Here is a 12,002-nt window from a genome sequence, read left to right as displayed (position 1 = left end):
AGGTCCATTTATTAGGACCCCATCCTTCATTGCGAACCGAAGACTAATCAACTGGTCCTTCGAGTTCTTTGACCATTTCAACTAATATCGAACAAGTCAGTGATGTGATATTGAAAATTAATTTCTTACACTGTAGTAACCACAAACCTAATATGAAAATGTATTAACATGACATATTCATTGGGTTTGACAATCTCACAGGAGTAGTGTTGTGCATGTTATGAAATTGCTTTAGCTTTTCACAAGCATTTGATATAGATGCAGCACAGTGAACTACCATTGGAAGTCCAATCATTTCCACACATTTTACGTGATCATCCCCCACACCAGAGGTCAAAGATCCAATTAATTAATTAATGCTTGATATGAAAATGTGGTCAGAAGCATCACGTGGATGGTGCGATGTTATTGGAGCATCCAGAGGCCCAATTGAGCTCCATACCACATCACCATGTGCCTTAAATTTTGCAACAATGCTGAAGGCTCCATATAACTCATTGACATGATTGGTTGACAGTAGTTGAGGGCCTGTATAAACAAACTCACTTCACAACAGCTCTGCGCCACAAAGCGCTAGTGTGTATACCCTGACTTCTGCAGAAGCTATATCACCATAAATGCTGCATGGCCAATGCAGATGCCATATTGACCATATAGTGCCGGTTTCCTGGACACATAAAGCCTAGTCCAGGACTAATGTAAGCTCTTAAGAGAATTTACACCGAAACAGCTTTGCACCATGACTAAACTTAATGTGTGGGAAACCAGCGCTTAGTGTCCTACAGAACTTCAACAAGAGGCAGATGCACTGGAACAGTTTGTTGTGTAGGTTTATTACAACTATGCACAAGGAGAAGGGGAGGCAAAGGGCAACAAAAAACTCCCCCTCAAAAACCTACAATCATCCCAAAAATAATGGTACAAAAAGTGTTCATAATATTAAAAAGGGAGAAAAGCCAGATCCATCCCACACATTAAAATGATGCCAAAGAACAGTAAATGTAAAAGATCTGGTCCATTTCTCAGGTCAAAGTCAACAAGCTTCAGATCCGACAGGACGAAGATGGGTAGGGATAAGGTGAGGGATTCAAATGAGTGCTTCTGGGAATACTAACTTGTCTCCATCTGCAATTAAAAACAAGTTGAAATTAGGACCATATTCTACCTACAAAGATAAAGCCCCTTACATTATAGGAATATAAATTCCTCACTTTCATGCAATTACCTTGGCATTGTAAGCATCCAACTGGGCATCCAGCTCTTCAGCAGACAACTGCTGCGGTTTGCCTCCACCACGTCCGCCTCTACCCCTGCCCCTGGAGCCTCTGCCTCCCCGCCTGTCTCCGCCTCCCCGCCTTTCTGAGAAATTGGGGCGTCCGATTCGGTCTCTGTTGAATCCACCACCGCCTCCGTTTGAACTGCAAACAGATTCAAAGATAATCAATGAACTACTGGGATTCACCAGATTTATTTAAAAAAATATATGTATCACACATGACAAGATAAAAGAAAGCTTATAGAATCACATACCTCTGTGAAGGTAGTCTCTGGTTATCGTCTCTGATTTGTGATGTGACGTGCTGAATGCTCATGGCGCGGCCTGTGAGCAAAGGGAAAATAAGATTAGGCATAGTTGTTCGGGAGCGTTAATCAATGGCCACATTTTATGACGAACTAGCTTCAAAATAATATCAATCAACTAACTCAAATTAAAGCTCACCATCGAGTGGTACATTGTTGTACTGTTTCATGGCTTTGAGTGCATCAGCCCTCCTCTCAAAGTGGACGTCAGCAGTTCCCTGGCTGCGACCAGACCGGTCATAGTGCACAGCCGCTTTCTTCAATGTACCAAATTCCGCAAACAACTCCTGAAAAACACAGGGAATATGGCCGGTATAATTCATGTTTAACATCAACGGTTCGGTGAAAAGGACGACATCTTTGTATTCGATTGACTGTAGAAATTACCTGGATATCAGCGTCAGAGACACCGAAGTCAAGGTTTGAGACAAGGAGCTTGCCGCCAGTCTCTACACCAGCACCGCCTGCTCCCCCGCCACCACCAGCATTACCGCCAAAGCCACCTTCGAACATGTCGTGTTGCCATTTGTCCGGAAGCTCTCTGGGCTGTAAAGGTAGAATGAAAAAAATGCAGCTGCTGACTTCTGGTTCCCCTGCTCCTGCTGATCAGACTGAGCACATTTGAGTCAGTTGCTTAGGCAGGCAGGGGAATCTTGCTTCATCACTACCATTTAGACAATGATCTATGGTGGATTCATGGTCAGTGTAACAGCATACATATTACTTAGTAAAAACAATGAAATGAATATAAGAACCAAAACTAAGCTAGTAGGATAGACGGCAGGACTTCCAACTCAAAATGGCTCCTGCCCTACAGGTGGTTTGAAGGTGGTGTAGGTAATTAGAATGGCAGTGTAGGCAACAACAAAAAACTGACTTGATCTCGATGGCAAGGACAGCATCCAGATTCTGCTTCAACTCCAAATGACGAAAAAGTCCATCCAAAGAAAAATCCTTCCTTCAAAACGTGTGAAAGTCATTTCCCTTGACCGACCATGGAAAGTTCAATAAAGTTCCTTGGGGTGCTTTTCAGTCTGGGTCAAAATATGAAACAAAGAAAAAAAACTAAATGTGGCACATGAATGGTGGCCCAGTTGACAGAACATCCATTTTGAGAGTCGCCATTTTGTTAGCTTCGTTGCGTTAACAGTCCCAATTCTTGATAATTTGACAAATCTGTAACTTAATGTATGGCCAATAATGCGCCAGTCGACAAATAGGATCAAGAAGTTGTGGACTACCAAAAAAAAACACGAGGTACACGTCTTGCAGACCAAAGGTGAATATCTGGGCCAGGTCGCATTCAAACTACACAAACAAGTGTTAGCTAGCTAGCTTTGCGGACCAGCTCCGTTTTGAAGTGGCCAACGAGTGTGAACACGTTAACGTCACCTATAACTAGTTAGCGTTCCCTCCCAGAAACTTAGGACATGGCGAGTAACATTCAATAGTGCTGGTTAGCAACTGTTTGACCTGAAGCCAAACACGACTTTGTACGTCATTATCATATTAAAAAAACGTTTCTGAACAGTGGTTTCTTCTTTGGGTTGTGCCCTATAGCGCACTCCCCGATGATAATTCCACATCCATCAGCAACCTTGCGAACTACCTCGTACGTGTCGCAGCACATTTAATAAGATCAGCTAAATTATTTAACATTCGTCGTCGTCGCCTCTGCCATTCCTCCTTTTTCTGTGATCCTCCGTGTTCCTACCCTGCTGTATGGCGTGGGTCTGCTGTCGCTTCTGTCTCCGCTGAAGTTCTGTCGACTCCTCATGGGCCCGGATCCGCCTGTCCGGCCTCCGGAGACAGCGCCACCGGGTCGCCCTCCACTCCCACCTCGACCCGTTGATCCTCGGCTGCGGCCTCCTCGATTTCCGCGGCCACCTCCACCTTTCTTACTTTGTTGAATAATGTCATCCAAAGACATATCCATCTTATCAGCCATGGTGGCACTTGTCGTGTTAGAGAACACCAAATAATTGGAAAATTAACTTTAATAATTACGTTTTTGGTAGCAAAATCTAGCCGCGTTCCTTCGTGCTAATCAATGGCGAATAGCTAAAGTTTGAGTGACGTTAGTGGGCTTAAAAATAATTGTAGGAAGTGACGTAAATGCATTCTTACTACCATTTCCGTTCGATTTAGCGCGTCTTTCACGACCAACGTCCTATCTGCTGCTCTATTGTGCCTCTATCCAGCATTGCAATCATAAAGGTACCTTTCTGGTTGGGGGGGCAGTGTACAGTCAAAAGAGACCACCATATATTTATTTTTGACAATATTTTTTAGATTTTTCCATTTCAATTCGTTCTCAAATGTAAATAAATCAAAGGAAAAGACGAGACACGACATACCCTGGTTCGATTCCAGGCTGTATCACAACCGGCCGTGATTGGGAGTCCCATAGGGCGGCGCACAATTGGTCTAGCGTCCTCCGGGTTAGGCCGTCATTGTAAATAATAATTTGTTCTTAATTTGTTGCCTAGTTACATAAACATCGCTCTGGATGGCAGTGTTGTACCTCTTTATCATCCACGGGCATGGGTGGCGATGTTTTCCCCCGATTCGAGGATGTAACGTTAAATGTGTCGGGAACTCTCAGGAAATGTTTTGTCTTCATTTTAAAATCTTAATACATTTGCCATGTTACTTAAAAGCAAGTTATTCCAAATGTCAACAGCGAAGTAACATGTGTTGCACCAGCTTTCTAGACGAGCAAACATGAAATTAAACTACTGTGTACAGCTGGTTACTGTAACGGTAGCTAGCTACTAAGCTAACGTGAAGAGGTCTAACGTTAGTATTTAGCTAGGCTAGCCACTTTGAACATTCATACAACGTGTGCCCATCAGGTTCACGGGAGATGAAGGTTAAAATCAAGCAGTGGAACGGCGTGGCATCCTGGCTGTGGATGGCCAATGATGAGAACTGTGGAATCTGCAGGATGTCTTTTAATGGCTGCTGCCCAGACTGTGAGTTTCTATATAACGCTGCTTACTAATTTACTACTGAGTTATTCCACGTCTCATCAACATGTTACTAACTCTCTGAAATGAATGTATGCACAAACTCGATATGCTTCTTAGTGCATTCGGAAAGTTTCCAGTCTCCATGACTTTTTCCACATTTTGTTACGTTACAGCCTTATTCTAAAATGGATAAAAACATTTAAAAAATCCTCAGTAATGTACACACAATACCCGATATTGACAAAGTGAAAACAGGTATTCAGACCCTTTGCTATGAGACTCGAAAGTGAGCTCAGGTGTCCATAAATTAAATTGATTGGACATGAATTGGAAAGGCACACACCTGTCTATATAAGGTCCCACAGTTGTGTGCATGTCAGAGCAACAAACAAAAAAACAAGCCATGAGGTAGAGGGAATTGTCGGTAGAGCTCTGAGACAGGATTGTGTCTAGGCACAGATCAGGGGAAGGGTACCAAAAAATGTCTGCAGCATTGAAGATCCCCAAGAACAAAGTGGCCTCCACCATTCTTAAATGGAAGAAGTTTGGAACCACCAAGACTCTTCCTAGAGTTGGCCGCCCGGCCAAACTGAGCAATCAGGAGAAAAGGGCCATGGTCAAGGAGGTGACCAAGAAACCGATGGTCACTCTGACAGAGCTCTAGAGTTCTTCTGTGGCGATAGGAGAACCTTCCAGATGGACAACTGTCTGCAGCATTCCACCAATCGGGCCTTTATGGTAGAGTGACCAGACGGGAGCCACTCCTCAGTAAAAGGCACATGACAGCCCTCCTGGAGTTTGCCCAAAGGCACCTAAAGGACTCTGACCATGGAAACAAGATTCTCCGGTATGATGAAACCAAGATTGAACTCTTTGTCCTGAATGCCAAGCGTCACATCTGGAGGAAACCTGGCACTACGGGGAAGCATGGTGCTGGCATATTCATACAATGGGGATGTTTTTCAGCGGCAGGCACTGGGAGACTAGTCAGGATTGAGGCAAAGATGAACGTAGCAAAGTAGAGAGAGATCCTTGATGAAAACCTGCTCCAGAGTGCTCAGGACCTCAGACTGGGGTGAAGGTTCACCTTCCAACAGGACAACATTACTAAGCACACAGCCAAGACAACGCAGGAGTGGCTTCGGGACAAGTCTCTGAATGTCCTTGAGAGGCCCAGCCAGAACCTGGACTTGATCCCGATCGAACATCTCTGGAGAGACCTGAAAATAACTGTGCAGCAACACTCCCCAGCCAACCGGACAGAGCTTGAGAGGATCTGCAGAGAAGAATGGGAGAAACTCTCCAAATACAGGTGTGCCAAGCTTGTAGTGTCATACCCAAGAAGACTCAGGGCTGTAATCACTGCCAAAAGTTATTCAACAAAGTACTGAGTAAAGGGTCTGAATAGTTATGTTGTGATACTTCATTTAATTTTTTATAAATTAGCAAAAATGTATAACCTGTTTTTGCTTTGTCATTATGTGGTATTGTGTGTAGATTGATGAAGAAAAAAAAATCAAAATAATACCTTTTTAGAATAAGGCTGTAATGTAACAAAATGTTTAAAAAGTCAAGGGGTCTGAATACTTTCTGAATGCACTGTATGTCTATTGATACATTCATATCTTGACGGTCATGCATAAATTGTTATTTTCGATATCATGGCGTGTTCAACATTGTGACTATATAGACACTTATCCTCTCTCTTGAGGGGAGACTTTTCAGCAACGTAATGTCTACTTTCCAGGTAAGGTTCCTGGAGATGACTGCCCATTGGTCTGGGGCCAGTGCTCCCACTGCTTCCACATGCACTGCATCCTCAAATGGCTCAACTCCCAGCAGGTCCAGCAGCAGTGCCCCATGTGTCGGCAGGAGTGGAAGTTCAAAGAATGAGCTCATCTGGAGAACATCACTCGAATGCCTTTCAAAGAGACTGATGCGTCACAATCAGAGGATTCTAGTGTTTCGGAATACATATGCTTCTGTTTTTGTTGTACATTTCCAGCTACTTTTTTTTTTTTCTCTGAGGCTGTCATTGTTTGTATTATGTGGAGGGGTGTGTGAATAAATATGTGATTAGGATTTAATCTTGACCTGCTACTGTACTGATAATTCATATAGTGGTTTTCTCAAACTCGGTTATTTACATTGTATGAGAGTAATTTTCCTCTTTATCAATGCAAATTCATTGAATTGGTATCAACAGCCCCTGAGATTTACTGTGTACAAAACATTAGGAACACCTGCTCTTTCCAAGACAGACTGACCAGGTGACAGCTATGATCCCTTACTGAAGTCACTTGTTAAATCCACTTCAATCAGTGTAGATGAAGCCTTGAGACAAATGACATGGATTGTGTGTGTGTGCCATTTGAGGGTGAATGGGCAAGACCAAAAATGTTTCCCACAGTCGTGTCACGTTGGCTAGATGTCCTCTGGGTGGTGGACCATTCTTGATAAACACGGGAAACTGTTAAGCATGAAAAACTCAGCAGCGTTGCAATTCTTTACACACAAACCAGTGCGCCTGGCACCTACTACCCCATTCAAAAGCACTTACATTTTTTGTAGGCCAGCATCCCTGTGGAACACTTGACACCTTGTAGAGTCCATGCCTGACAAATGTAGGCATTTATGAGGGCGAAAGGGGTTGCAACTCTATATGAGTAAGGTGTTCCTTTTGTTTTGTTCACTGTGTATATGCTCTATTGTTTTGACGGTCAAGACCACGCGGAACAAACCAAAAGTAGAGCCCCACCTGAAGTACATAGCAACTTCTCTCAAACCACTCTACAGGATCAGCTACATACAGTCCACTAATACATTAGGGGTATGATAGTTTGATGCTAGATATGTGGTGTACGGGAAACTTCCACTCTTAATACTGATGGGGTATTTTCTTGTGGCTAAAGCACAACCCTGACTTGGCTTTTGATTTTCTCAGCCGCCCTTTCCCAAATTCTACTTGTCTCTCTAAATCCATCAGAAACCAGCACCTAAGCCAATACTGTACAGTACTCATTGTGCAGAGGCATGGATAATTCCTGCAGAGAGCTGGTCCAATTAACAATCATTAACTTGATCCCCGGCCGGAGCCGGCCTACCGGGAACTGTTCCTTGCTTCAATGTTAGAAGTGCTTCTTAGTCCACCAAGGTTAATTGGAACCAAGATTGGTTACTGTAGTTTGAAATGAAAGTCAAAAGAATACCTTCTCTTTCCCTTCAAACAGTTTTGTCAAGTTCTTATACCAGTAGTTTATAAAGATGAATAGATCACCACTAAGTTGTTTTAATATGAAACTATTTTAATGAAAAAATGTATAAAAGGCAATTATTTTCAAAGCGGTGTAACCACAATTGATTGCACACAGTTTCAGTTATGATTGTAAAAGCAATTGTAAACACACAATTAGCCATTCCAGTGGTGTTTGCAAATGTATAGAGGTAAAGTGCAATGTACATATTCATGTGGTACATATGCAGTCTTCGTTTTTCAAATGTAAAAGTTGTATGATGTAAATGACAAATCTTGAACTATAAACGCTGTCAGTAGGTAGAGTTGACCTATCACATTGGTTTACTGCGGTGGGCAGTAGGCCCCATTTCAGAATGGCCCTATGAGTCAGAGGACAACGACAGATCCATGTTTCACAACTTCCAAAAAAAGCTTTCACACATCAACTATATAAAGTACTTCAAAAAGCTCATTACCAGACTGCTATCTAATTCATTTCAGTGCTGCGTTCACCCTGTATGAAAAAAGTACAAAAGCTAACTTCTGCACCTGCAAACAGCATTACAAAGCGATGCCTGCTGAGATTGCCTGAAGGAGCCCCTTTCCAGCAATAGTTCAGTTCACTCTCAAAGGCAACCATCTACTGTTGGCAGGCCACCTTCCTCCCACCAGACCAGATATATGTCTCCAGGACCTCTACAAGGGAGGGAGGGCACAGAATGACAATGTTCTACCGATCTGTCCATTTAATTCCATTGTCGAGGGTCAACCGGGAGGCCTGGGCGAGGAAGGAGATTGAAGATTCAGTGGAGTTTTAAAGTTAGAGGAGGAGAGCTCAGTCGTCCTCCACCCCAAGCAGCCCCTTCAGCTCTCGAACCCCCGTGACCTCTGAGTCGATGAGATCGGCAGGTGTCTCCCCACACTCGTTTTCCGCCCGAGGGTCAGCGCCAATAGAAAGCAGGTACCTAGTGGGAGAAGCAGAAAAAAAGCATTCAGCCAGTGAAGAAAGTATCCAAATTGTATGTGCCGCGCAGAGATAGTTAAACGTGAGATTCTTCAGAGGGTTAGAGGAATGTGGCGGATCCTCAGTGTAACTTACTGCTATTGGCGTACGAGGGCTACTCAAAATTCAGCCAATGCGTGTTTTGGTTTGTCTTGCTTGCAAGCACTTGACACTGTAAACCGGCGGTGTGAGCTGTGGCCCAGTGACGTAAAAAACGGAATCTTCACCTATCCTGAAGTGCATTGAATTCCTGAACTGCAGGGATGCTGCATTGACATGGCCAGCAGCATAAATACGAGTTAGTCAGAGCATTCAAGGGTTCAAGTTGATGTTAATAGTACATTGGCTGAAGTCCCACTTGTTCGAGAGACCACTGACCTCGCTTAATGTGTGTGGATAAAAAAAACTAAAGCTAGTGACTGTAGATGTTGTGGGTATGCTAGGAGCGTTGACTCACTTGGCAATGTCAGGGAATCCGTCGCTGCAGGCCATGTGGAGAGGTGTCCAGCCCTCCTGGTCTCTCTGGTGGATGTCTGCTCCGTGCTTCACCAGCAGCTTCACACACTCCAGGTTCCCAGAGAGGACGGCCTCATGGATCGCTGCCATACCTGCAGAGCAGTCGATAGGAATGGATGGCAAATAGCATCAGTACAGGTTAATTGTAGGGACATTAAAGGGAACACTCAATGAACAGTTTATACCGAGGCATTACTCCATTACTGCACGTGCTACAGAGACAAGTCATTGCACCAATACTGGAGGGATTACAAATGAACACGTCTTTGGAACTGTTAAGCCCAGTTGAAATCGAACCAGAACATGAAGATACTTCTGATGCTTCCAGCTCTTGAATGGATTAAAATGGTTTCATTTTTGTTCTGATTTCATGGTGACTCACCAGAGTGGTAGATGGTTTCCAGGCTGACCCTCCTCTTTCTGATGAAGAGTCTGATCCTGTCTAGCTCGCCCTGCCGGATGTAGTCCTGGAACACGATGTCGTTGGGGAAGTGGACGCTCCGGACTGGTTTGATCTGTGGAGAAGAGTGGGCGCAAGAAGAGCTGCTGGACTCTTTGGGGCCATAAGCCTTGATACCTCTGGACTGGCAGACTGGGTCCTGGTAGAACTTCATCCTTAAGAAAATTAAGTCTTGTTCAAAGATAAAAACTTCAGATGAAAATCTGCATTCCTTTTTCAGCAGTAAAATTATAAACCAAAAGGCAGTGAAATTGAATTAAGATATGTCCTTCAAAAAAGCCTTTCTTCTTTTGTCAATGGCTCTCGTGGTGCAGTGTCCTGTATGTTTCAGACAGCGAGGCAAGTCCTGTTCTGAAATCCAAGGCCTGCGTATAGACCTCTATATACTCTCTTGCAGGGCTATTTTAGGTTCTGTCACCTGACAGGTCAAGTTCTAGAACTGGATGATGAGTGACCCCCGGAGTTGGGTCCCTTCAACCATCCTGTCACAAGCACTGGACGCAGCTCATATCGCCAGCCATGACTGTAGCAATAACCACAGCTTCTGTTTTCACCCACAGCCAATTAGACACACTCGTCGTCGTCGTCGTCCCCCCCACACTTTTGAACTTGACCCCTCCAGTTCCCAGATGCTCACCATTCAAGATGCATGACAGCCACTGGGCACGCACCACAGAAGGGCGAGAACCGTCTCGTAAATAGGACATAGAAGCCAATGCTAGGCATCGGGCCAAGTGGGGGTCAAGTGTCATGACTGGGCTTTTGAAAATAACATTGATAAGGCGTTTGATTTAGAAATAGGCAAATTAATCGGCCAGTCATACACGATGCATACCTCTAACTTTACAGAAAGGTAATCAAGTCAATAAGGCTTTAGTTTGGTTGTTGTGGGAAATTTACTGCAAGAGACTTAATCCAGTAAGCAGGACTTAAAAATTGGCACTTTTTCTTAATTGAATCATAGTTACGGACAGAAGGACTTACTGTCCATGTGTTATAACCATTGGGCCCTAGTTACAACCTATTTCAAATACATGGTTATATACGTTATTGTGGGTGTAGCGAACTGTTTGTGGAAGCTAGAAGCACGGCTGCCCTACCTGTCAGCGCCATCTTAATAGCTTACGTACAGTGGGGCAAAAAAGTATTTAGTCAGCCACCAATTGTGCATGTTCTCCCACTTAAAAAGATGAGAGAGGCCTGTAATTTTCATCATAGGTACACTTCAACTATGACAGACAAAATGAGGAAAAAAAATCCAGAAAATCACAATGTAGGATTTTTAATGAATTTATTTGCAAATTATGGTGGAAAATAAGTATTTGATCAATAACAAAAGTTTCCCAATACTTTGTTATATACCCTTTGTTGGCAATGACAGAGGCCAAACGTTTTCTGTAAGTCTTCACAAGGTTTTCACACACTGTTGCTGGTATTTTGGCCCATTCCTCCATGCAGATCTCTAGAGCAGTGATGTTTTGGGGCTGTTGCTGGGCAACACGGACTTTCAACTCCCTCCAAAGATTTTGTATGGGGTTGAGATCTGGAGACTGGCTAGGCCACTGCAGGACCTTGAAATGCTTTTTACGAAGCCACTCCTTCGTTGCCGGGCAGAGTGTTTGGGATCATTGTCATGCTGAAAGACCCAGCCACGTTTCATCTTCAATGCCCTTGCTGATGGGAGGTTTTCACTCAAAATCTCACGATACAAGGCCCCATTCATTCTTTCCTTTACACGGATCAGTCGTCCTGGTCGCTTTGCAGAAAAACAGCCCCAAAGCATGATGTTTCCACCCCCATGCTTCACAGTAGGTATGGCATTTTTTGTCCTCCAAACACAACGAGTTGAGTTTTTACCAAAAAGTTATAATTTGGTTTCATCTGACCATATGACATTTTCCCAATCTTCTTCTGGATCATCCAAATGCTGTCTAGCAAACTTCAGACGGGCCTGGACATGTACTGGCTTAAGCAGGGGGACACGTCTGGCACTGCAGGATTTGAGTCCCTGGCGGCGTAGTGTGTTACTGATGGTAGGCTTTGCTACTTTGGTCCCAGCTCTCTGCAGGTCATTCACTAGGTCCCCCCGTGTGGTTCTGGGATTTTTGCTCACCGTCCTTGTGATCATTTTGACCCCACGGGGTGAGATCTTGCGTGGAGCCCCAGATCGAGGGAGATTATCAGTGGTCTTGTATGTCTTCCATTTCCTAATAATTGCTCCCACAGTTGATTTCT

The 12,002-nt window shown here is 43.9% G+C and overlaps 3 protein-coding genes across 3 annotated transcripts; 1 reads left to right on the top strand and 2 right to left on the bottom strand.

The window, feature by feature from the left end:
- Nucleotides 1–814: 814 nt before the first annotated feature.
- LOC112245839 (THO complex subunit 4) lies at nt 815–3,670 on the bottom strand. The gene is made up of 6 exons (XM_024414013.2): nt 3,296–3,670; nt 1,969–2,127; nt 1,721–1,868; nt 1,531–1,600; nt 1,226–1,418; nt 815–1,125 (listed from the first exon to the last, which is right to left on the bottom strand). Exons 1-6 carry the CDS (start codon nt 3,527–3,529, stop codon nt 1,111–1,113), a joined length of 819 nt encoding a protein of 272 aa, XP_024269781.1. The 5' UTR covers nt 3,530–3,670; the 3' UTR covers nt 815–1,110.
- A 9-nt stretch (nt 3,671–3,679) lies between these two features.
- LOC112245845 (anaphase-promoting complex subunit 11) lies at nt 3,680–6,651 on the top strand. The gene is made up of 3 exons (XM_024414020.2): nt 3,680–3,798; nt 4,437–4,556; nt 6,301–6,651. The coding sequence occupies exons 2-3, from the start codon at nt 4,448–4,450 to the stop codon at nt 6,444–6,446; spliced, it is 255 nt and encodes an 84-aa protein (XP_024269788.1). The 5' UTR covers nt 3,680–3,798; nt 4,437–4,447; the 3' UTR covers nt 6,447–6,651.
- A 988-nt stretch (nt 6,652–7,639) lies between these two features.
- Nucleotides 7,640–10,322, bottom strand: LOC112245846 (protein phosphatase 1 regulatory subunit 27-like). The gene is made up of 3 exons (XM_024414022.2): nt 9,690–10,322; nt 9,249–9,399; nt 7,640–8,753 (listed from the first exon to the last, which is right to left on the bottom strand). Exons 1-3 carry the CDS (start codon nt 9,919–9,921, stop codon nt 8,624–8,626), a joined length of 513 nt encoding a protein of 170 aa, XP_024269790.1. The 5' UTR covers nt 9,922–10,322; the 3' UTR covers nt 7,640–8,623.
- Nucleotides 10,323–12,002: the final 1,680 nt, after the last annotated feature.

This window comes from Oncorhynchus tshawytscha, linkage group LG32 (assembly GCF_018296145.1).
Source record: "Oncorhynchus tshawytscha isolate Ot180627B linkage group LG32, Otsh_v2.0, whole genome shotgun sequence".
NCBI lineage: Eukaryota > Metazoa > Chordata > Actinopteri > Salmoniformes > Salmonidae > Oncorhynchus > Oncorhynchus tshawytscha.
The sequence above is the reverse complement of the archived record's forward strand: the minus strand, read 5'-3'. Positions and strand labels throughout refer to the sequence as shown.

Excerpts from the sequence above, each read along its gene's own strand:
- LOC112245839 (XM_024414013.2), bottom strand. The coding sequence starts at position 3,529 with ATGGCTGATAAGATGGATATGTCTTTGGATGACATTATTCAACAAAGT. Across the intron at positions 1,869-1,968 it reads TCTCTGACGCTGATATCCAG|GAGTTGTTTGCGGAATTTGG; the intron begins GTAATTTCTACA and ends TGTGTTTTTCAG. Across the intron at positions 1,601-1,720 it reads CAACAATGTACCACTCGATG|GCCGCGCCATGAGCATTCAG; the intron begins GTGAGCTTTAAT and ends CTTTGCTCACAG.
- LOC112245845 (XM_024414020.2), top strand. The coding sequence starts at position 4,448 with ATGAAGGTTAAAATCAAGCAGTGGAACGGCGTGGCATCCTGGCTGTGG. Across the intron at positions 4,557-6,300 it reads TAATGGCTGCTGCCCAGACT|GTAAGGTTCCTGGAGATGAC; the intron begins GTGAGTTTCTAT and ends TCTACTTTCCAG.
- LOC112245846 (XM_024414022.2), bottom strand. The coding sequence starts at position 9,921 with ATGAAGTTCTACCAGGACCCAGTCTGCCAGTCCAGAGGTATCAAGGCT. Across the intron at positions 9,400-9,689 it reads GGAAACCATCTACCACTCTG|GTATGGCAGCGATCCATGAG; the intron begins GTGAGTCACCAT and ends ACTGCTCTGCAG. Across the intron at positions 8,754-9,248 it reads GGATTCCCTGACATTGCCAA|GTACCTGCTTTCTATTGGCG; the intron begins GTGAGTCAACGC and ends TTCTCCCACTAG.